General features: G+C 36.1%; 1 protein-coding gene across 2 annotated transcripts in view; it reads right to left on the reverse strand.

The window, feature by feature from the left end:
• The window catches only part of LOC136028081 (dentin sialophosphoprotein-like), a 71,911-nt gene that overhangs the window by 39,546 nt on the left and 7,771 nt on the right, over positions 1 to 24,594 (reverse strand). For both annotated transcript variants that reach the window (XM_065705690.1, XM_065705691.1), the window contains exon 2: positions 12,940 to 13,053. In XM_065705690.1, the coding sequence (XP_065561762.1) occupies positions 12,940 to 13,053 (114 nt within the window). The remainder of the gene's footprint in view (positions 1 to 12,939; positions 13,054 to 24,594) is intronic.

Here is a 24,594-nt window from a genome sequence, read left to right on the forward strand (position 1 = left end):
TGTAAATGTGTTTTTGGCACACGCTTTCACCCTCCAACACCTCTTTCAATACAGCTTTTCAACCCCAGTATGGTTCTCTTTCCAATTAAAAGCAAAAGGTCTACTTTTCTACTAAATGTGTCAGTTACTTCAGTAACCTTAAAATTGGTCAAAGTCAAGTTTTATCAGCTAATCCTATAGTTGAGAGATGGTAAGAATAAAGTCCATAAATTGCAAGCAATAATTCAATATCGATATTTCATCGAAGCTAATCAGTAGACAGTGACATTTCCCAGCACATATTGGCAAAATATTCCAGCAATCAGTAAATTCTGTTGATGCACTTAGCTGCTTCACGCACCTGTCATTTCCAGAACTCCATTCTGCCTAACTTCATGAACATGAATCACATGAACTTCATGAACATGAATCACTAACTTCATGAATAACTTCATGAACATGAATCACAGATGTGAGGCCGGTACGTCGACAAACCAATTGCTGGTGTAGTACGAATTTTTAACCGTGTCAGCGGGCAAATTTCAGCATTTGATGTAATAAAAGCCCCATATAGAATTACTTACTAGCCATTTTGAACATTTTTCATCACCGTAATTTCTAAGTCATAGGGTTACCCGGTAAACCTAGGATTTACCAATTTTTCGGCTTTGACAGCAAAGTATCTACGAAGCCTCGAATTAAGAATGAGGTATTCACACTCCACCCCAGGCAAAACACATAGTGTCACCATTAGACACGTTATAAAGACTTTAACATACCGATCTGGAAACTTTGGTACGATACAACACAGGATCAAAAGGGCACAGAGGAGGCAGAAAGGGTAGTTCACTGTCCTCCCATTTAACTAAGACTAATCATTATGCATGAATGAAAAAAAAAACATCCATGGAAGACATATCGCATCTTACTAACCCAATCCTACTGTTTAGATTATTTTTGGTCTATTTATTTATTTATGTAGCATATTTATTGTAACCAATTAAAGAGGAGTCAATTCATACATCCATATGCCGACGCAAGCTTTCTTAAGAAGTGGCTTCTATTGCGAACTGTTTCTAAAGTTAATGGAGTAATGCATCGAGAATCAGCAGACAAATGAGGTCTTTTTTCACTAATTAGAAATATTAGTTAACATGAAAACTCATCATTTCGAAGCCTCTACATAAATTCTTAATAACAAGTCAAAACATTAGCTTATTTTTGTTTGCAACCTAGATTTAAAAAAAAAGAACCAATATTTATTTTATAAGAGAAAAATCGGAACAATTTTTTCTTAATGTTAAATTAAAATTATTTTTTTAAAGAAAAAAGCTTTTTAAGACGTAATACTCAAAGCACTTTATACAAGCTTTCTCTTTATAAAAGAGAAAAGGAAAAAGAAGATTTGTCACCCTTACAGTCATCTATTGTCAATGTTTGGATGAAACCAGCTAGTGTAGGAAGGACACATTTCTGCACACCAAGAGTCTGCGTTTCATTTAAAACTGCCAAAAAAAGACAACTACTTCTATTATACTCAAATCTGTCAGAAGAGTTTTCTTGGAAACTGGAGGTCAATGTGCCTCTTTTAAGGAACGAAAGTGATTGCAAGGTAATAGGCCCCCTCTCTACTATTTTCAGACCCCCTTCCCCCGTAGACACACAAGACATTCGATCAAAAGTTTTAAGATGCCCCTTTCATTCAAAGCAGTCTAGAGGTCAAATAAATATGCCTCCGGGGATGACATGAGCCCAAAACCTGTTGCCGAACCCAACAAGCCTGTTGTCCGACATTAGATCTCAGTTAATCTATGAAAACAGGAGCAAAATGACCAGATTTACATAAAATCTCAGTTCGTGGCATTAAAAAATCTAATCTAAAAAAAAACTATGAGGTATATATTTGGTCAATTGGGGTTCGGAATGGTCTATAGGAATATATATGCGACTTCAGGTCTTTAAAATTCGTCATTTGCTCTTCAGACCTCATTAGTTAACTATATTTATGCTAATAACTATTTTAGATTATGAGCATTCATCCCAATATTTAGGTTTCAATTTTAAACTAAATTGGACACCTTTATTGACAAAAGAGAGATAAAAACTAGCAACAAACCAGTATGACAACATAATCAACTCTTAATTATCATCCCTAGTTTCAGCATAAATTTCCACATCAACTACTTTGGAAAAACAAAAACACTAGACAAATCACCCAGCTGGAAACGTTTGAAAACCGCAAACATCAAAAATGTTTTTATCACTAACACACTTCAAGATCATAAGCTAAACCATACTTTTTTATTTTCAAAAATCACCCATGATAACGGAGCCAGTCTTATCAGTAAAAATAAGAAAAAAAGAGAAAATTCTTAGGTGCATAAGAATTATACAGCGATAGTCGAAACCTTAGAAATGGAGAAATCATGCGTCAGAAAACTAAGTAGAACTAGAAATAAAAGAAAATTTGAATTATTGAGCTTATTCCAAAGAAGCTCGCCATTGAAAGAGGACAATTGCCCAACATCAAAAGACCATTAAATCAATAGTTTTTGACAAATAAAATTTTAGACATTTATGGGAAGTAACATTTAAAGTGACTTGTAAAATAGACTTGGCTTATGGAAAAAGTATTTAATGTTAGGTAGAATATAAAATTTTGTGATTTTTCTTTGCATTAACTTCTAAATTTTAAATAATATCCTGGCAAAGGTTCAAAGGTACGATTCAATTGGTTCTAACATTTAACCATAAAAAAATATACTTATACTATTATATTATATATTATTTTATACCATATACATTATACAAAACTAGCTGTTGGGGTGGCGCTTCGCGCCCCCCAAGCCCCCGCGCGCGTAAGTCGTTACGCGTCATATTAGTTACGCGCCATTGTAGTTGTGTCCCTGCGTCCCGCCTTTGAATATATATATATATATATATATATATATATATATATATATATATATATATATATATATATATATATATATATATATGTGTGTTTTTAACTAAGTAAAACTTGCGAATATACAATATTCTTCGCAGTCCCATTGTCTGTGCATATAAATAGATTGTCAGGTTTACCGACTCTTGAACATGCAACATATGATTGTCCATGGGAAAAATAATCCGTATTCAGATCTATACCTCATTATTCTAATGATTGCCCTTGAGCTTTGTTCATGGTGATTGCTAATCGAACATTCCCTGTGTCCCGGTCGTCATTTATATATCCCCCCTGTGCCCCCCGGCGTCCCCGTTGTAGTTGTGTCCCTGTTGTCATTTGTGTCCCGGTGTCACAGTCTGTAATTTCTCTTTGAGTGTCCCGGTCGTCATTTATATTCCCTGTGTCCCAGTCGTCATTTTTGTCCCGGTTGTCCATAGGAGAAACAATCCGTATTCAGATCTATACCTCATTATTCTAATGATTGCCCTTGAGCTTTGTTGATGGTGATTGCTAATCGAACATTCCCTGTGTCCCGGTCGTCATTTATATATCCCCCCCTGTGCCCCCCGGCGTCCCCGTTGTAGTTGTCCCTGTGTCCCGGTCGGCATTTATATTCCCCGTGTCCCGGTCGTTATTTGTGTCCCGGTGTCCCAGTCTGTAATTTCTCTTTGAGTGTCCCGCTCGTCATTTATATTCCCTGTGTCCCGGTAGTCATTTGTATCCCGGTGTCCCGGTCTGTAATTTCGTCAGTCAACAAACATGACGTGAGTCGACAAACATCTTCATGGCGGCATAATGCTCAATCCTTATAATGACGTCAGTCGACAAACATGCATGACGTCAGTCAACACACAAACAACTTATTTATATATATATAAGTTATATTATATATATTATATTATATACCATAATCAAATATACTAGAGCTCCACCAGATGGACTTCTCAAAAAGTAACAGAAAGCTCCAAGCAGCTATTCGTTCCTTTTACATTACTAATTTAGAAGTAAAGTTACCTAAATATGCCAACTGCTTCTTTATTTTTTATTACTGGGGAAAATTAGGGAGAGGGGGTTTACAAGCTGGCACCATCGCATACGGGTTACAAGTTGGCACCTTCTCAGACAATTTTGAAAATTAGGAACACACAAAAGTTTTTTGCAAAAAGTTTTTTTGCAAGTTAATTCGTAGTTTTGAAGTCAGTAGCCTAAGATTTGCGACAGTTGCGACATAGAATATAGTTAAAAAGCAAGAAAGTCCTTGAGTAATGTATAAAAAAACAAGAGGGAGCGCCTCTCCAGTCGAGAAAACAAAAATATTCAATTCGTTTTTGATCGCCTTGGGACCGACAGGTTTCCGCCAGGCGACTGGTCTAATCTATCGCATTTATCAGCCAAGTCAAAAAAACAACCTTGGGAGGTACTTTGTATAATCCTGAGACGGGCACAAAATGGTCAAATATTGGATAGATTTTTTCTACAGCTCTGAAGTTGATAAATGCCATGTATGTAGAATCAGCAGACATATTTAATCAATGATTAAAATTAAATCTAAAAAAGTTTTTTTGCAGGTTAATTCCTAGTTTTGAAGTCAGTAGCCTAAGATTTGCGACAGTTGCGACATACTAGACCTGGTGTCTTTTATGGACGTAATACGGATAAGGGAGGACGAACCACTTTTTTGCCTACATTTTGATTCCTGGCCCGGCATCGTATCGCACCAATGATTTATGATTGCTATTGAATTGGAATGTTCGAGAAGGGTTTACAAAATGCCTCTGATAGTGACATTGTATGTTCCACCCCCCGAGTAGAGTTTCAGACTGAGGGATTGCCGCATCGATAATGCGAGGCTCGGTAGATACATCACCGTATAAGTCGAAACATTGATGAATTCTAGCTCTACTGGTAAATGATGATCATATCATTTCGTTAAACGCTGAAATCTGCCGCCTCACATTGTTAAAAGTCCGAAACTGTTAAATTGCTTTGTCGATGCATCTCCAGACGTGAAGATAATTTATCGATGTGAAGCTAAGCTATTAACAGAAGATCATGGTAACTAGTAAATACGTGGAGTAGACAAGTGCAAACTTAACCGTGGTAGTAAATTATTTATACTCTTTTGGGATTGATCCTATCAACTGGAAAAGAAAAGAAAAACATTAGCATGAAAAATTTGTCTAGGTTTTAAAATCCGCCCTAACTTATTTCCAGATATCCTGCTATATTATCTAACATATAGAAGACAAATGTAACATTGTAAAACAAATGACGAAAAGCCAAAATCAAACAGTTTGTGGTAATGAACTATAAGCAGATTGCTCTTAGTCAACAGAAACCAAAATTATGAAAAACACCGTTTTGATTAAAAGCAAACATACTATTAACAAACATACTCTGAATTCGAATATGCCAAATTCACAAACTTAAAAATTTACCCGTTGATAGTTATTACCCTCAGAAAGCTTGCATAACTCAACTATCTATCAACAAAACAATACTTTTCGAGAAGGGTGCGTGTTTAATTTTTTTTTTCCAGGAGTGATAGTAGTAAACCAGGGGTAGTTATACCAGAAGAGAGCCGAATCAAACTGTAATTCAGTTCTATCGCCCTTTTTTAATAATGAAAGGGATGAAGCTACAATAAAATGCTGATCTATGACATTCTACACCGTTAAACAACATATTGTGACCGAGCAAGGGCAAAATGTTATCGAGCAAATTTTTAAAATAGCTAGTCAGTTAAATATTATTGAAAAGCAATTCAAAAAGCCTCCGAGTTCATTCATTCATTCATTTCATTTCAGTTCCAGAAGCCATATTTGCGTGCAGTCGCGCATTCATCCGTAAACATAAGAGTAGTTCATAAAAATATGAACCATTATTATAGATCCTTTATCTAACAAAAATGCCGGTGATGCAAAATTAAATAGTTATATATCAGCTATTAGAAGAGAAATCAGTGAACTTCTCGTATGCGTGTGTGGCGGTGGGGGGGGGGGGCTACAGCATCTAAAAGTAGATATTGTAGGCCTAAATTTTCCATGGGAATCCTTCAAAGAAATATATGCAGAAATGTATGCTGATTTTAAATTTGTAAGTTTCATTGAAAAAGGGGGAAACACCCCCTAAAAGTCATAGAATCCTAAAAGTCATAGTCATGAAAATCCCACCATCAAATTCGCCGTATCAGAGAACCCTAGTGTAGAGGCTTCAAACTCCCATCTACAAAAATGTGGAAATTTGTATTTTGCGCCAGAAGAATGATCATGAATGCGTATTTATTTGTTGTTTTTCTTTTCCCCAGGGGTAATCGTATCGACTCAGTGGTCAAAATTATCAGTAAGGCCCGTTCAAACCTAAATTTTAAGTTCTAATGCCCTTTTTAAGTGACCAAAAAAATTGGAGGATAACTAGGCTCCTTCTCACTCCCCCTTTTCTCAAAATCGTCTGATCAAAGTTTTGAAATAGTCATTTTATTCAGCATAGTAGAAAGGTCGAACATCTATGCCTTTGGGGGGAAAGGTCTTTAAGTTGAAAAATTTGCCTATTGTTTACGTATAGTATTTGTTATTGGGTGACATTTTCGGGTGATTGGGGTGAATTTTCTGCTGACGGGATTTTCCCCGAGGATAATTTTCCATGGGAAGGGAAGTTTGCAGGGGGTGAATTTTTCAGGGGAATTTACCAGAATTCCTATACGAAATTCTTCTCATGTCTTGCCTTCTCTTTAACGTCTCACCTTTACGCGTGGATATGTTAAAGGGTAATTGTCTGGTAAATTTTCACAAGGATTGAATTGTCTAGAGAATAAATCTTTGGAAAGGGGATATGGCCAGATTTTCTGGCATTATCTAAAAAACGATCAGAAATTAAACAAAAATAAGTTTTTCAACTGAAACTAAGGAGCAATATTAAAACTTCAAACGAACAGAAATTATTACGTATATGAGGGGTGTTGCTCCTCCTCAACATCTCGCTCTTTACGCTAAAGTTTTAATCTTGTCCCAATTTTTAAGAACAACTCATGAAACCCTATGTTTGTTTAATTAGAACAATAAGAAGCTTTTTTTTAAAGTACTAAAAGCTTCAGCGCAAAGACCAAGCTGTTTTGGAGGAGCAACTCTATAAAACAGATTTTTTATACCAATAATTATATCAAAAGAAACGGATTTTAATGCTGATTTTAAATATATAAGTTTCATTAAGTTTTGTCTTACCCATCAAAAGTTACGAGCCTGAGAAAATTTGCATTTTCTTAGAAAATAGGGGGAAACACCCCCTAAAAGTCATAGAATTATAATGAAAATAACACCATGAGATTCAGCGTATCAGAACCCTACTGTAGAAGTTTCAAGCTCCTATCTACGAAAATGCGTAATTTTGTATTTTTCGCCAGGAGTTTTTTTTATTGTTTTTAAAAGTAGAGTTGTGACAAAGAGTCCAACTTTAGCGTAAAGAGCAAGGCGTTGAGGAGGGGACAGCCCCTTTCATATAAGGAATAATTTCTGTTCGTTTTAAGTTTTAATGTCGCTCCTTACTTGCAGTTAAAAAGACTTGTTTTTTTTTTTTTAATTTAATCCAGAAATAAGGATGAAATGAAATTCGCAAGCCAAAACTTCCAAGTTTTACTCACCGTAAAATACCGACTAATTATACAGGAAGTTAAGTAAAAAGACTGTCATAGAAAATATTCACTGAGTAAAAAAAGCTTAACGATTATAACATAGAATATCGAAGTGAAAATTGTCTTTGGTGTTTTGGCTAATGCTTGTTATTTACATTTTTGGATTGCTATACTCTTACTGACAATAGATGCAGAGAAAGGTGCGTAAAAGAACTAAGTTGTACTGTTCCGAGTTATGAAATGCGTCAAATTAATTTAAGTCAACAAACATTGACAATGACAGTAAAATTATAAGAAAAAAAAAATCAGTTATAGCTTTAACTACAACTGCAATGATACACGAGACAGAATATCAAAAATAGCTTTGAATGTTGCAAAAGACCTGTGCTCAGACTGCAAGAGCCTTCAAATTTTAATAATTGTCAGCTCTTTGGATACTAGTTGGCGAGAACAAAAGAAAGTAAAATAGAACGAATCCAACTAAGGTCCAGCAGTATTTCCAGTTACGATATCCTCAAGTATTTTAGTCCTTTAACAATCTAAATGGGAAATATTTGAATTGTTCTAAGCCAAACAAGGTGCAACAAGTATACCTTTCTGCAATAAAGTTGCTGTTATGTTGAGGGGAGAAGGGTTGGTGAAAGTATTACGGATACACCTTACACATTCAATGATACAGTATGATGACAGGTAGACACACAGACAACTGAGGTGTAGGTTAGGGCTAAGTTCGTAAGCAGCAAAGCTGCAGAGCCAAAGAACAGTACATATAGGGTATGGACACGAACATTTTTTTAATGATTGGTCTAGGATTGATCGCTCGAGATTAGTCAGTCACTTCTGCTACAGCAGGGCCAGGACTTAACCAAACTATTCGCTTGGAGCTTCATAGACAGGACCCAAATTCCCAGGAAATTTCAGACGGCTGATTTCAACAGTCAAGGTGCTACAAGTCTTCAAAGTTTCAAAAATCAAGGATTCCCTAAACTATGACACGTGAGGTCTCCTTGCGTCTAGACCATAAAGGTCAGCAGTCACAGGGCTTTGAACGGGGATGCAGCTCTGAAAAGCTGTCCCTTTGTTCCTTTGGCCCAGGGCACTTGCCCAAAAATTTAGATTGAAATATGGTACTTTATCACATCGCCTGTGAACCGAATTTGTCCAATCAACGGTCCAGGTCCTACTTCAACTTGTGGCGAGCAAGCTAATGAAGAAGGAATTCGTTCTTACAACAAAGAAAGGGCCAATGAAGAGGTTGAAGAGGAGACTTTAATCTCTGGTGCTGTCAGTGGATCGACTACCCAAATCAGTTATATGAATGTGGCTAAAGGGTCTTCTCAAAACAACAGCAATTCTAAATATCCTCATTCTTATACACCAAAGAAAAAGAATCTGCTTTATCAGATGATATGCCAGGGCAGTGATGATGCAGAATAGGAAAAATGATGATGTGATTCGGGATTAAGTAGATTTATATCTGAGCCTGGCAGCCCATGACAGGAAATTAAAAGGTCGTGTCCTGGCTGATGCAATTAATTCAACCATTGCCTTCTGGAAAAAATATTCTATCCAGCTGTCATGGTTTGCAGCTTTGGTAAGAAAAATTCTGTCGTTGCCAGCAACAAGTGCTGCAACAGAGAAGGTTTTAAGTGGTGCAGGACTAATAGTTACTGCTAAGTCCTCAGTGTTGGCTTGTATACTTGACAACTACAAGCTTGTCAAGCTTTAAGCAGAAGTGCTTGAGTTTATTTCTAGTTGAGCGTCTTGAATTTTTAATTCTGGCTCAATAAAGCAAAGAAGCAGTAAATCGTGGATACAAACACGGTTTTTTTTTCTGAGCATCAGAATAAAGGAAAAAAACCACGTGGAGTTGCCACATAGGTATAGGGCAGTCAAAGAAGAGGAATGCAGGCTAATCCAGAAGAGGAATCCAGAAGAGGAATCCAGGCTAATCCCTGTTTGATCGGACCACTTCAATTATCAGGTAGTTTAAGGTCTCATTGTCGATTATTTAGACTAAAGAATGTTAGAGAAAAGTTAAGCTCGAGGTCTCGTCCCTATTGTCCGAGGTCAGGTCATGGTAACGAAGCTTACAAGGAATTGTGAATCCCATGAGCTCTACCTTAGAAAGAAGAAAGAATTCCGATTAGAACTAACACCAATTTAGCTTTCACAATAATTAAAAATAAGCGGAAAAATGCAGCAAATAGAGATCGGCAGCATACCGGCAAAACTTTCCAAAGACTTTTGAAAAAGTTTCTGCCATCAAAACGCATAATCACGCCTGCCGCCACCAACGTCTAGTTCAACGTGGCTTTGGGGACTAGACTTGAGACGACCTGGTTAAGCTTCAGATAAGTTAGCACAGGATTAGGTTTACTACCCCAGTCTGGACATCCACCACATCTTATCACATGGAAAAGTAATAAAAGAGCAAACTTAAACCCTTTATAAGGAGTTTAAAAGAAAATAGAAATAGCTGAGCAGTATTAGAGTGCAGCATCATCCAGCACAAATAAACAAAATATAAATCAGTTTGGTTTTACTCGGATCCAACCAGAATATAAGCTAATTTGAAAAAAATCTAAACAAGTGTCCTGACTGAACCATTTTGGGCAAAATAGTTCTTCATTCTTTGGCCAAATGCAAATCAAAAAAGAGTAAGACGAGATTGTAGCCAATACTTTTAAATATTTGTAATCAACAATAGGTGTTAAATAAGTGGAACTAGATGGTGTTTCATACTCTTTGCTCTGGATACTGATGCTTAGCTAAAGAGGTGTATAAATGGAATCACATCTTACTGTTTGTTTGCTTTTTTATTTTTTTTAAGAGGACGGGCACCCATTAAAAATAGTTTAAAATAGTTTACATGTCTGTATAAACCTAATTAGGCTTTTAAAATGAAAAATCACAAAGAGCATTTCAAGGATTGTTAGGATCTCGAAGTTTCCACCCAGACTTTGCACACATAAGAATGTAATGATACAGTATGATGGAGTTACTGGCATCACTATCATAGGAACTACAACAGTGCTGCCTAAATAAAGAACAATATGGCATCTACGCATTATTTGTTTTTTTTACCAGTCCATGCTAATTTGAAGGAGAGATCATAGAACCTTCAGAGGAGGCTCATTCGATTCGAAATTGGAAGTTCCAGTGCCCTTACCAGGAGTAAAAAGTGATTAAAGGAAAATCAGCCCCCTTCAAACGTCTTTTTTATCTGCCCCCTCCTCCTCATTAGCCTCAAACACATTCAATCTGATGTAGCTTTATACCTTTCTTGGGCAAACTTCTTTTTCGTTAATTTTTTTATTATATTAGAAAACAATAAGCTAAATTAAACGTTGTATAAAAGAAGGGTCCTCGTCCAATTATTAACGTAAAAAGAATGGGACCAAAATGCATTAGTAAGATTTTTGTCAAAGTAAATCAACCATAATCCAAAGTATTATACACAGGGAAAAGTCTAACGTTTTCTCACAGATATTTGGATCTATTTTCTGTTATCATGTAGAAAAAAATACTAAAAGGAGCATTAATAGGACATTAAAAAGAGCACTGAGGGGTGAAAATTAGAATTTGTCTCCCATTTTTACTTCTTTTTCCAACTACGAGGGGAGGGGGATGTCCTGAATGGAGAAGAGCTCCGTTTTCTTCAAAAGAGTTCAATGATATTGCACAAAATTTTCGAAGAATGTCTCTACTACTACTACTAACAGCTCACTGCAACATAATGTCACCTGAGTCCAACAAGGATGCGCACACTCCTAATCCACCCGAATCTTTTAAAAGCTTCCCTCTTTTCCCCATCCCAAGAAATTCCTATTTTATTTTCAATCTTTCCTTTCAGTATCTTTCCACTACACTTGAGGACGACCTGCTTTTTTGACCCTAGATGGATGGCCAAAAATGGAGCAATCTGTCATCCTTCATCTGCAAAACGTGCACTAGCTATCTCGACGTTTCTCTTGTTATAGCTCTAGTAAATGGATTGGACTACATTTGTCATAGATCTTGTTATTCACATATGACCAGTCAAACATATAACCGAAACGTTCAGTAGTCAATTCCTCTGGAAGACATATAACAAATCCTCATCCGTCTTTCGAACCCTAGGCCTTGGCTATTCTACTATTCCATCTTCACGACATCCACCATCTTTGCTAATTATACTGCCAAAGTAAATGAAACTATCCACTTGATTGACCTTCTTGGTACCCAAAATCGCATCTTCGCCTTCATTTATTCCTTATCTAAGCGACTTAGTCTTCTGAACATTAGTTTCTAAACCTATTCAGAAGAATTTTGACTTCTTATGAAACCAAGATATGAATGATTATGGATATAATATACAACACATTCTTCAAATAATTCGTCTGTTTTGAACCTCAAAAAAAAAAAAAAAATTGTAAGCCAACTTATTTAAAGAGTTTATTTAAAGAGAAGGCTGAATATACGTTGTGCTTTTGTCAAATTTGGTTTCATAAGTTCAACACGTGATCTTAAAAGAAAAAGCAGTACATCTTATGCTTATCATTTCAAAAGCTAAATAGGAACATATTCGCATCTATAAAATATATATAAAACAACATAAATAGCATCTACAAAATTCCAATTTCTTTGGGGTAGGTAGAGTGTTTTAAATTGCAGTTAAAGTTTAGAAGCGGGAGGGATGAGAAGAAAAACTTTACAATCAAAAGGGCATTTTGTGGCAAACCTTTAGGCAAAAGTAACACATATTACTCATTTTAATGAACTATGGAGCAATTGCCAAACTTTTAGAAAGTCTTCCTGGACAAACATGACAACAGGTAATAAGAGAGGGATTTCTCTCTTCATAGCTCAAATTTACGAAGTGAGTTACTCAACGCCCAAGTAAATTTTTCTTTTCTCTATAGTTACATAAGTCATATTTTACTATATGTTATCGTTTAATATAATATGCTTTTTGTTTTCAATCCAAATTGCTCCACTAAAGTTCAAAAAGCAAAACCCTAATCCTCAGAACCTTGAAGACGAGTTACACAGGTACCCAAACTAACCTGTTTTCCATAAAAAAAAATTTTGTAGCAAACTTTTCATTTTTCTATAAAGATTTCTGTCTAATGATTTTTTTTTCTACTCAAAAGATTACTTGTGTCATAACTAATAGTGGGACAGAACTGATCCACGTCTGCCTACAGTTGGTACCAGCTGAAGCAGACAAAGTAAACTGTGTTTTATCTTCCCTGAATTAAACAAACTGATATTTTTTGGAAACTCTTGCACACAAATAAAATTGATGCAATGCTTCAAGGATACCCCCTCTAAAAAAAAAAAAAAAAAAAAAAAAAAAAAAAAAAAAAAACTATAATATCCAAAGCTATAAGTCACTTACTCTAAAGAGATCACTACTTTGTTCAGCATCCTTTGGGGTCTTATATCGAATAGCTTCATCTAACAGTGTTTCCAACTCATCTTCATTAATACCATCCAAATTCACAGGATCCTCCTATAATATCCGTTATTTACATAAACACATATATATATAAATTGCATATTAATCAATTAGCCTACAAAAAGAAGAAGAAAGAAATTATAACACAAAATATTGAGAAAATAAAAATCCATAGCAAAATAAAGACATATTGCCCCGGAACATTAAAAATTCCATAAGTACATAGGTTGACTCCTGCAAATTTTTTACACATGTAAAATTAAGAAGCAAAAGGAAAATTAAGCAAATAAAAAGAAGGGAGAAAAGAAGACATTCAGGAATATTCTACTTATATTCCAAAAATTCATGCAGAATATATGGTGTAGAATCGACAGTTTGTGGTAAAGAAAAATGTTAATAAGGAGCAACTTGGACCATTAATAACTAAAACTCTAAAAGAGAAAATTTCGATAAAAAGTCACCATGATTTTATTTATAGCCCATCACAAAAGAACCGGGCAGAAAGCCCAGAAAGAGACAGAGTAAAAATCAAGAAAAAAAAAGAGACAACAGAAATAACAAGAGCTAAGAGCTCATATGGCACTTGTGACGAGGTCGGAAGAGCCGAGAGCTCATATGGTACGAGGTCGGAAGAGCCAAGAGCTCATTTGGACGAGGTCGGAAGAGCCGAGAGCTCATATGGTACGAGGTCGGAAGAGCCAAGAGTTAAGAGCTCATTTGGCACTTGTGAGAAGGTCAGAACCTAAAGTTAAACTTTATAGCACAAGATCCTTCTAAATATCAAATTTCATTAAGATCTGGTCACCCTTTCGTAAGTTACAAATACCTCAATTTTCAAAATTACCTCCCCCCTCCCAATTCCACCAAAGAGAGCAGATCCGGTCCAGTTATGTCAGTCACGTATCTTAGACAGGTTTCTATTCTTCCCATCCAGTTTCATCCTGATCTCACCGCTTTAAGTATTTTCTAAGATTTCCGGTCCCCCAACTGCCCCCCCCCTCAATTACGTTTGATCCGGTTGAGATTTAAAATAAGATATCAGAGTTACGAGGTCCTTCTAAATATGAAGTTTCATGAAGATCCGATCACTCCTTCGTAAGTTAAAAATACGTTATTTTTCTTATTTTTCAGAATTACCCCCCCCCGCAATTGAGCGGATCCGTTCCAATTATGTAAATTACGTATGCAAGACTTTTGCTTATTTTTCCAACCAAGTTTCATCCCAATCCCTCCAATCTAAGCGTTTCCCATCATTTTAGGTCTCCCCACCCCAAACTTCCCCCAATGTCACCAGATCCGGTCAGGATTTAAAATAAGAGCTTTGAGCCACGATATCCTTCTAAAAATCAAATTTCATGGAGATCCAATCACCCGTTCGTAAGTTAAAAATACCTCATTTTTTCTAATTTTTCAGAATTAACCCCCCCCCCCCCCCCAACTACCCAAAAGAGAGCGGATCCGTTCCGTTTATGTCAATCATCTATCTAGGACTTGTGTTTATTTTTCCCACCATGTTTCATCCCGATCCCTCCACTCTAAGTGTTTTCCAAGTTTTAGGTTCCCCCTCCCAACTCCCCGCCCCCATCACAAGATCTGGTCGGGATTTAAAATAAGAGCTCTAAGACACGATATCCTTCTAAACATCAAATTTCATTGAGATCCGATCACCCGTTCGCAAGTTGAAAATACCTCATTTTTCTAATTTTTAAGACTTACTCCCCCCCCCAACTACCCCAAAGAGAACAAATAAGTTCCGATTATGTCAATCATGTATCTAGGACTTGCGCTTATTTTTCCCATCAAGTTTCATCCCGATCCCTCCACTCTAAGTGTTTTCCAAGTTTTAGGTTCCCCCTCCCAACTCCCCGCCCCCATCACAAGATCTGGTCGGGATTTAAAATAAGAGCTCTAAGACACGATATCCTTCTAAACATCAAATTTCATTGAGATCCGATCACCCGTTCGCAAGTTGAAAATACCTCATTTTTCTAATTTTTAAGACTTACTCCCCCCCCCCCCAACTACCCCAAAGAGAACAAATAAGTTCCGATTATGTCAATCATGTATCTAGGACTTGCGCTTATTTTTCCCATCAAGTTTCATCCCGATCCCTCTACTCTAAGTGTTTTCCAAGATTTTAGGTTTCCCCCCTCCAACTCCCCCCAATGTCATCAGACCCAGTCGGGATTTGAAATAAGAGCTCTGAGACACAATATCATTCCAAACATCAAATTTCATTAAGATCCAATCACCCGCTCATAAGTTAAAAATACTTCATTTTTTCTATTTTTCCGAATTAACCGGCCCCTACTCCCCCCCCCAGATGGTCAAATCGGGAAAACGACTATTTCTAATTTAATCTGGTCCGGTCCCTGATACGCTTGCCAAATTTCATCGTCCTAGCTTACCTGGAAGTGCCTAAAGTAGCAAAACCGGGACTTTAGGTTTTCCCCCTCCGACTCCCCCCAATGTCATCAGATCCGGTCGGGATTTAAAATAAGAGCTCTAAGACACAATATCATTCCAAACATGAAATTTCATTAAGATCCAAATACCCGCTGATAAGTTAAAAATACTTCATTTTTTCTATTTTCTGCAAATTAACCGGGCCCCCACTCCCCCCCCAGATGGTCAAATCGGGAAAACGACTATTTCTAATTTAATCTGGTGCGGTCCCTGATACGCTTGCCAAATTTCACCGTCCTAGCTTACCTGGAAGTGCCTAAAGTAGCAAAACCGGGACAGACCGACAGACCGACAGACCGACAGAATTGGCGACTGCTATATGTCACTTGGTTAATACCAAGTGCCATAAAAACACACTTTGATCATTACAAACAAGGGACAAACAGAAATGACCGAAAATGGGAAGACTTCTGGCATTTGATAGAGAAATCACAAAAACGCTTTTCAGTAACTCCAGCTGGGTTTACCAATTGATACTTTCTTTGTAGAAAAGATTTACTTGTCCAAGTTGGAAGTTCCATATAAATACTTTGCAAATTTAAAGTAAAGGAGATGAAATTGCTTTCTCTTGCCACTATTAAGAAAAAAAATTAAGGACCAAAGAGGAGCAAGGGCAAGTAAGTGAGGAACTGTTAGGCTATTACATAACTGAGAACGGTGAACTCTACTTAGATATGAAAAGTTTGAAGCCAGGGAGGCAGACACAACCCGGATCTTACTGGCATAATTTTTAATTGCCAGGTTTACAGTTTCTTTCAGGTTTCCTCCAATACGCATATCCAGGTAAGTAAGGCTGCTAGCAAAAGGAACCTCAGAGCCGAATAGGCTTCAGTTTCAATTCCCTTTATAGTTGAATGGTAGAACAATTGTTTTATCCGTATTAGAGTTCAAACCAATATGTTCGTACTCTTCTGGGAGAAACTCGAAGGTTGAAGAGCATCCTCAAAAAGTGCAGGAAAGGTTTAGCTAGGTCAACCCGTAACATAACAAACAAAAGATCAACTTCTTTTAAGATAAATGTACAGTCCAACTTATCCTGAGCACTGGTAACACAATTATTAAACAAAACTGGAGAAGTCAGAGCTCCTTGGCGTCCACCTTTTAGAATCGGAAATAGCTGACTACCATCTTTAATTCCAGTCTTCAAATTTCTATACATGTATCTTAAACTGTTAATTACCGCAGCATCAGTACCTTTCAAAAGGACCTCAAGCAAAACGTGCGAAAATATACACGAGTCAAAAGCTCTTGCAACATCGAGTGCACATAAGACCAAGACATCGCCTCTTTCTTCAATATCCTAAAGCACACTTATAAGCAGAAACCTAAGCCACGCTAGTACCAAAACTGACGAGGTGGGGCGGAACAATTTTCTTAAATGTCTCTTTATCAAAAAAGACTCAAACAGCTTAAAAGTAGTACATGGGGCGATAAAAAGTGCACAGAGATCTTACACAAAAGCATCTTTTTTGCCTTTTTTTAAGGATGAGAGTTAGTTGTCCAATACAAAATTGCAAAGGGACTACACCACAAACAAGGATCAACTGAAACAGAAGTGCTAAATGTTGTTCGATTAAAAAATCTGCAAGTTAAAGGTGCCTTGCTGAAATAGAATCAACATCAGAGGAAGATTTTTTTTTCTTTAATTTCGTTATCAAAGAGTGAACAGCACTTGGCGACACAACCAGGAAAGATTTCGTCTTATTTGAAAGAACAAGGTCAAGCTGTTTAAAAAAAAACAACTCTATATTTTTGATGCACTGAACTCCCTTGCAAAATGTTCAACCCACTTTTTTTCAGGAAAACTACTACTCTGGGCTTTGGTAGACTTGCTGTACTTCCAGAGTTAGGAGGAGTCTTCAGCAATACGGATTACATTTTCCTGGATTAGCCTATGGTTTTTCAGTTCCTTGTTAAATTTCCGTTTTGTACAGAGCCTCAAGTCATCAACTAAGCCATCTCTCGGACGGCCACAGACGTTCCAAATAGAAAGTCATAGCTTGGCCGAATTACACGCATTGACTAGATCTCTGTTTTTTTTTTTTTTACCAATCTTCTAGCTGAGACTTTTTATGAACACGTCAAAGAGAACGGTGCTTATTTCAGCACATTTCAGCGCGTGATTTATTTGTGCCAAGTAAGAAGTGAGCTCAACTGAGATGTTCTTTTCACTTTGTGGAAGCACAGCATGATCACATAAAAGATTGAAAGGCACTTTGATTTTGCTAAGCATCTCGTCACAAGCTTTACTGATAGACTCACTTGACACATTTTTCCAATCTCAATAGGAAAGCCAATTCGAATCTGTATTTTGAGCCATAGGGGGGGATGAGTAAGTAAGTAGAGATAGGAAGGTGGTCAGAGTAGAATCCTTCTTTTACAACGTTGCCCTTGTGACTGACAAACGAAGCAACAACATGATTTAAGTTGGAAGTTGAGGAAATTGGCCCAATATATGAAAAGTTATCATTCTTAGGCCACATACAATAGTCGAGAGGAACCCAGCTCCAAAAGATTTGTGATTGGGGAGACATTGTCTTTGTTTAAAAGCTTGCAGGCAGATGCAAATCGTGAATCAGAATGTTCTTTGTTATAATTTGTAGGTGGATAAACGTTAATTCCTACATGATTTTCAAGCTTAGTGGCAATAAAGTAATCAGTCTCTGCTAATAGCTTGCAAGGGAGTCAGGACAGGATAGCAAGAAAGCAAGATGATCTGCCTTGTGGTCACACAACTGCACTATGAAAGAGGAGATACAAATTAGAAAATAGTGGTAACAGACTTTGGCAGTCTTCTGACAGAAAATGCTCCTGAATCAGAACTAGGTCATGGGACTCCAAAAACTGCAAAAGAATTGGGATTTGATTGGCAACTTTTCCATTGAAATTCCACGACAAAATTTGGCCTCTGAATATCATTTTGAACTAGATTTAATTTTCAGCAGAGCCTGTGCAATATTAATACTTAAAAGATTTTTTTTTTTTTTTTTTTCATTTCACAGACACAAAATTTTTTCGCTTAATGTTCCCATTAAACACTAGAAGCTTGAGAAATCTTGCCTGATTTTTGGAAATTGGAGAAAGCACTCCCAAAAAGGCAATTGATCTTCACACCATTAGATCTGGCATATTGGAGAACCTAACTGCAAAGCTTAGAAGCTCCTATCAATAAAAATGTGTTTTTTTTTTGCAGAGGAAACATCACAGACATGTGTTTTTTTTACTACACAAGGCTGACTGTATCAAACTGATGGTCTTGGAAGATCAATATAGGGCTCATTCCAATGGAGATTAACAGTTCTAGAGGCCTTTTAAAGTGACCAAAAAGATTGTACCACGGGAAAGTGGCGTTTTCAATCATTTCGTGGCACCTAACTACTATCTAGCCCCATGGAGGACCCAGTTGCTCTTGATTAAAAAACCTCAAATAGTCAATCTATTTAAAAACATTATATACTGAGCTTCTCAACTGCAAATGAATTAATACTGCATGGTTATGAATTTGTTACTGAAAAGTTACATAGTCAATATATTCAAAGTGCTTCAGAAAGGAAAACCTTCCAATGCATGCCTAGTGGATGATGCCCAATGCTTTTTTGGTAAACAGAGTTTCTTGACTACTTGAAAATTTTCTTTACTTACACAATTGTTTATTCATCTGAATAAGGAGCTCTGTTGATTTTAAATTTGGTAGGGTCTGATTTAATAGTTTGACTCCTTGTTACTAACTTACTGAAGTCCCATCCATCCTCATGGGACAATTTGGGGCCAATCCTTTCGAAATTTCATGGACCAGTGCTTGATATGCTGTTCGGTCAGACACAGTTCTGGATAATGGATGATATTTTGCCAATTAAAGTTGTCAATCTACCTTTTATGAGGTCTTCTTTGTGGTGGACACACTTCAACAGTCCCTTCGAGTGAGATTTAAATTAAATTACAAAAAAATGACCCTTAAATGTACTCCTGACCGGAAAACCTTGTGATGTACACCTAGTGGACATGTTCTCAACTGCAAAGAGTAAACTGGTATCATGTACTACTGTTGTGGAGAGAGGCCATTTATGGGAGAGGGGAGATGTGCCCCTAAATTTTTGGTGCCAGACCAAGCCAATGAGAGGTAATTACTTTACTTCTTAGTTGCAGCCTATTATCTTTGTGCACTTCCATCATATGGTAACTAATCTACAGTTGCCACTAATTTCCTTTTTTTTTAAATTATTCTCATTAACCTTTATCTTACCCCGCTATGATAGGTCAAACCAACCAAAACAACAAAAAAGAATACAAATGTAATATCACAATTAACCTGCTGTAGCTAGTACTAACCAAACCTCCAGTTAGTTCAAGATGTCTCACCATGACTGCTACTACCATTTATACCCATTCCTCATTCCCTGACTACTAGAACCACCAGAACTGATTATCCTACAGATTCTGAAAAATAGATCAGTAATTAAGCATACTTAAGTAAAAACTTAGCACCACTAGCAAACTTTGGTTTTTACTGATTTTTAATAATGAGGGTAAATAGCTTAATTGAGCTTGGGAGGCCAAATTATTTTTGCCTTTGAAGTAATAATGAGATAGTTATTCCAAATTTTCAGTAGGATTGGGAGTGATTCCAACCACACCATCTTTCCATAAACGTTTTCCACCAGCTTCCAATTAATATGCAGCTATACCTAATTGCTGATCTTTTATAATTCTTCTGTTAAGAAATTATGAGCTTTTCATTCAAGACTATTTAGCCCTCTCTCCTTTTCTCAAAATTGATGCAGCATGTTAGACTATTGAATGTTACAGCAACTTATATGCCTTGAGGTAGCTCCTTGGATTCAAGGCACTAGATAATCCTACCGTACATTTTGGGGTCAACATGACATGGGAGTGTGGTCACCCAGGATTTTAACCAATGGTGATATTTTGTAGTGCTTGAGGCACTTTATAACAGATCGTTTTTAATAGTATATTATATTGGCGTTAGGCCATTACAGTCAAATAGGATATGGCCACTAACTTCAGTTTTTATATTGCATGATCTGCAATAGAGGGATGAAAGTGTGAGGCTAGTAGTATTGGGGATTTGACAAAACAAGTCTGAAGGTTGAGGCCATTTGAGCTTACAAGGTTTCTATGGTATATTTTGAAGTGATATCTGGTGGAAAATGAAGAAAAATTTGGTTTCTTATCTATTAGATGGCCTCTGGTAATCTCCATGAAGTTGACATAATACATAAATAATCAAGCAGTTTCTCATCAAAGTTAATATTAATGGAGCAATGCTGTATCCAGGATTTTATTTTTTTATGTGGTTTTGCAAAGGATTTTTTCTGGGGGGGGGGAGTTACACAAAAACCCTCAAAAAACGCATGGAAAATTGTCTATATTCATTTTTGGTACGTTTTTACGAGTCAAAAAACTTTCCAGGGGGCGGGGTCGAGCCCCCTACTCCTCTGAGTAAGGACTTGTGATGGAAGGAAGATATGATCCACATCACACCTTTTCATCTATTCTTGAGCCATCAACTAAAGTAGGAAAACTCTCCTTATATATTTTTTTTTTATCAGATTCAACAATTTTTTCTAGGTATACTGGAGGGATGTGATTCCTTTGTCCAATAAAAGACATTGGTACTTAGTAGAGGGAATATCTAAATCCATGGAAAAGTCTAAGGGAAAGTGGGGGGGCATTGGGCCCAGTAGGAATATTCACATTCATGAGCTGGACCTCTAAAGATGGTTGCAAATCTTAGCCAGTTGTATAATACATCCAAGCTATTAAGTTTCAGAAAAATAATTATAATTAGGAACATTCTTCCTCCAGTTATGGTTGATAGCCCACTTTTTTTTAATATTTGCTAATTTCCTGAGATCAATGTGGTGTAGATTATGATGTCATTTTGTGTAGTTTCAATTTTGTGCAGTTGGTCTTAACACAAAACACATAGTCTTCTCACCACAGCCACAAGCCTACTGACACAATTCTGCTTGGCTTTTCTAAAGCTTTTAACAAAGTTTGTCACACAAGCAACATACAGTCAAACTGTGTGTGGCAAAGCTTGATGAGAAATCGCCCTTCTGGATAATTGATTTTCGACACCTTAAATCTCAGCATGTTCAGCTATTTGATTGCTCTCTCTCTCTCTCTCTCTGTGCCTTTGTGTTAGACCGTCTCCTTGTGTTGAAATTAGATTTTCGATCAGTTTTAGAATTTATAGAACAAAAGCTTAAAAATATGTTAATTCATGCATTCATAATTGGCTGCATAAATTTCAGAAGGCATTTTCAGCAGATTCATAAAATCTAGAGGACAAAAAAATAATTAATGCAAGCTAAAAAAAAATTTTTGGAGAAATTTGACACTGAATTTTTTATAACTACAAATTCAGAAACATTCCATTTACAACTAGTTTACAATTAGAAGAAGAAGAAGATTTTACCAGCCATATTAAGAATTCAACATAAATTTAAGCAAGATGAAGGAACTTAAGACTGAGTGAACTCAGTTAATGAATTTTTAAGCCAATGAACCAGTAATATTCAGTTTTCCAGAAGTTATTACAATTTATTTCAGTGTTAATATAGTTATTGTTAATTATGATAGTTTAGAATTTCCACTGAAGATGAAGACCAACTGTGTCTTCAAAATGTTCAGAGCTTTTGTATTTGTTTTTCACTGCCTAATAAAGGACTTATCCCTATTGAAACTCTTATTCGTTTCAAATTAGGACAAAAGAGGACAAAAACTTATGCTCAAAATGAACAAAGTAGACCATCAAATGAGACAAGATCGAGAGAACAACCTGAGAAAGCTAAATGTATGAGTGAAAATGAACATGCTAGACCATCAAAAGTGACAAGAATAATATAAGCAGCTAAGGCAAAGGGCATTGAAAAACGTCTGAAGCAACATAAACAAAATAAAGAAAAAAGAAATATGTAGTTAGAATACTTGTGAAAACAACAATTACAAAGAATAAAAAAAAACAAAGTTTAAGAACCAAGAAATACGAGGTTAAAGGATAAGTGGCAGCAAGAATTACAATGACTCAAAACAAAAGTGAAGAGCAAAAAAATTTTTGAGTATAAAACATATGATAATGAGGAACAGAACAAACTAAAAATGAAAATAAAGAACAAAGAAAGACGTTGTGAGAAGATACACAACAGCAAGAACAAAGAAATATGCAGTTAGAAGATAAGCAGCAGCAAGAATTACAAGCAACAGGAGGAATAAGAACATGTCAAAAATGACAGTGAAGAACAAAGAATTGTAGGGTTAGCAGAAACGTCCAGGTTGAGCATCAGAAAGTATCAAAAATAGCAATGAAAAAGAAAGAATTGTGCTGTTAGAAGACAAGCAACAGTAAGAATTGGAACGAGTCAAAAATGAAAATGAAGAAGAAAGAAATGTTACATTCAGAGAACAGCAAAATCACAATCTTCAACGCCAACAAACTATGGTACAAAACCAAGTAAAAAAAAAAATACAAAGATGTAGTTAACTACACAAGTGTTAATTACAAGTCATTGGACCAATCAACGTTTTATGTATTCACTGTAAAGTCATCCATTTTCTTGCCTGAGAAGTAGACAACAAAAGTAATCTATTTAGAGCTTGCTGCCCAAATGGTCAAATTGGATTGTCACCTCCCCAATTTCCAAATAAATTGGCTTGGCCTGTTATGTGGATGTAGCCAATGCATGATTATAGTGATTTAGGAGTTCCTGTTTATAAGAAGGGGTGAAATTCTTTGTCCATTTAGGGTGTATGTTATTGTAGCTAACTAGCTACTAGTAGCCTTAGCCCTAATATGTTGTATTGCATAATTCAGTTTGCAATTTGAGAATGGACAGGTTATATACAATGATCCTGGGCAAGGCTGGTATATTGGATTCATTGAGATTAGTGTAGTGATGTTGTTATTATTTGATGTTAGCTTGTTTGAGAAAAGAGTTGCAAATAGCTTTCCCTATTCATTATCATTATCATAATGGGTATTATTATATAGAAGCTCATGCTGGAGTGGGTTGGGGGATGTTTTGCCCCCACAGATGTGGCTTATGAGTTTAAATATAATTGGTTCATGTATTTTTCTGCAAAGAATATTTGCAAAATTATTCTGATAACTATATTTAACATTTATAATAATAGGAGGTGGTTTTTTTTAGGTATGTTCTCCTAGCTGCCTTTTTTATTCTTTAGTTATTTTGGCACTAAAAGTCTACCATGCTTTAGGAGTGTGTTTGGGGATTGTTTTCCTGGGTTTTGTCTTGGGGATAGCATGATTGGCAGTATTTGTTAGTATGGATGCCAAAACTTCAGCATGAGTGTCAGCTGTTACAAATGAAATATAAGATTCCTGGGTGAAACTTATAATTTCATCATTGAGCTTGTTTTTGAACACAGTCCAATTTGCTTTTGTGTTAATATATTTGGAGGTATGTGGAAGAATTTTAGCATGTTCATTTAATGAATAAACTATGGCAAAGTGGTTCATGCAAAGGTTATCAATTTTCTTTATATAAATTTCATTCAAAATATTTATTCACACAATTTGTAGGTAAATTGTGGAAAATTTGGCACTTTAGGGGTTAAAATATGTACTTAGATTTGGAGGGGTAACAACTGTTAATTCAGTATTATTTGATATCAAACTTTCAATTAACTTACCAGCTTTATTTGGTGGCTTATCCCTCCCCCCACAAAGGGCTATGGGCATTAAAATCTCTATAAACAATTATATTTCATAGCATATTAGAATTAATTATATAACTAAAGAAATCCAGGGCATCTGTAGTTAGGCCATTAGGGTTATAAAACATTATTATGTAAGTTTTGGTATTATTCAGGCAGACATAGATTATAGCTGTATCAACATCATTTAAAAATTCTGAAAAGTTAATGCCACAAAATTTGATATTATTATTTATTATTAAAGCTACACCACCTTCTTTTCTCTCTGATGACCTATCCTTTCTTGCAATAGTATATTCTGGGGACTTTATTTGTTGGTTTTTGTCAAATGAATTTTGTGAAGGCAAGCAATATTAATGTAATTATTATTTATAAAAGATATTAGATCATTTACCTTATTTTCTAAAAGTGATCTTACATTCCAATGAA

The sequence above is a fragment of the Artemia franciscana genome, chromosome 6 (assembly GCF_032884065.1).
Source record: "Artemia franciscana chromosome 6, ASM3288406v1, whole genome shotgun sequence".
In the NCBI taxonomy this organism is placed as follows: Eukaryota; Metazoa; Arthropoda; class Branchiopoda; order Anostraca; family Artemiidae; genus Artemia; species Artemia franciscana.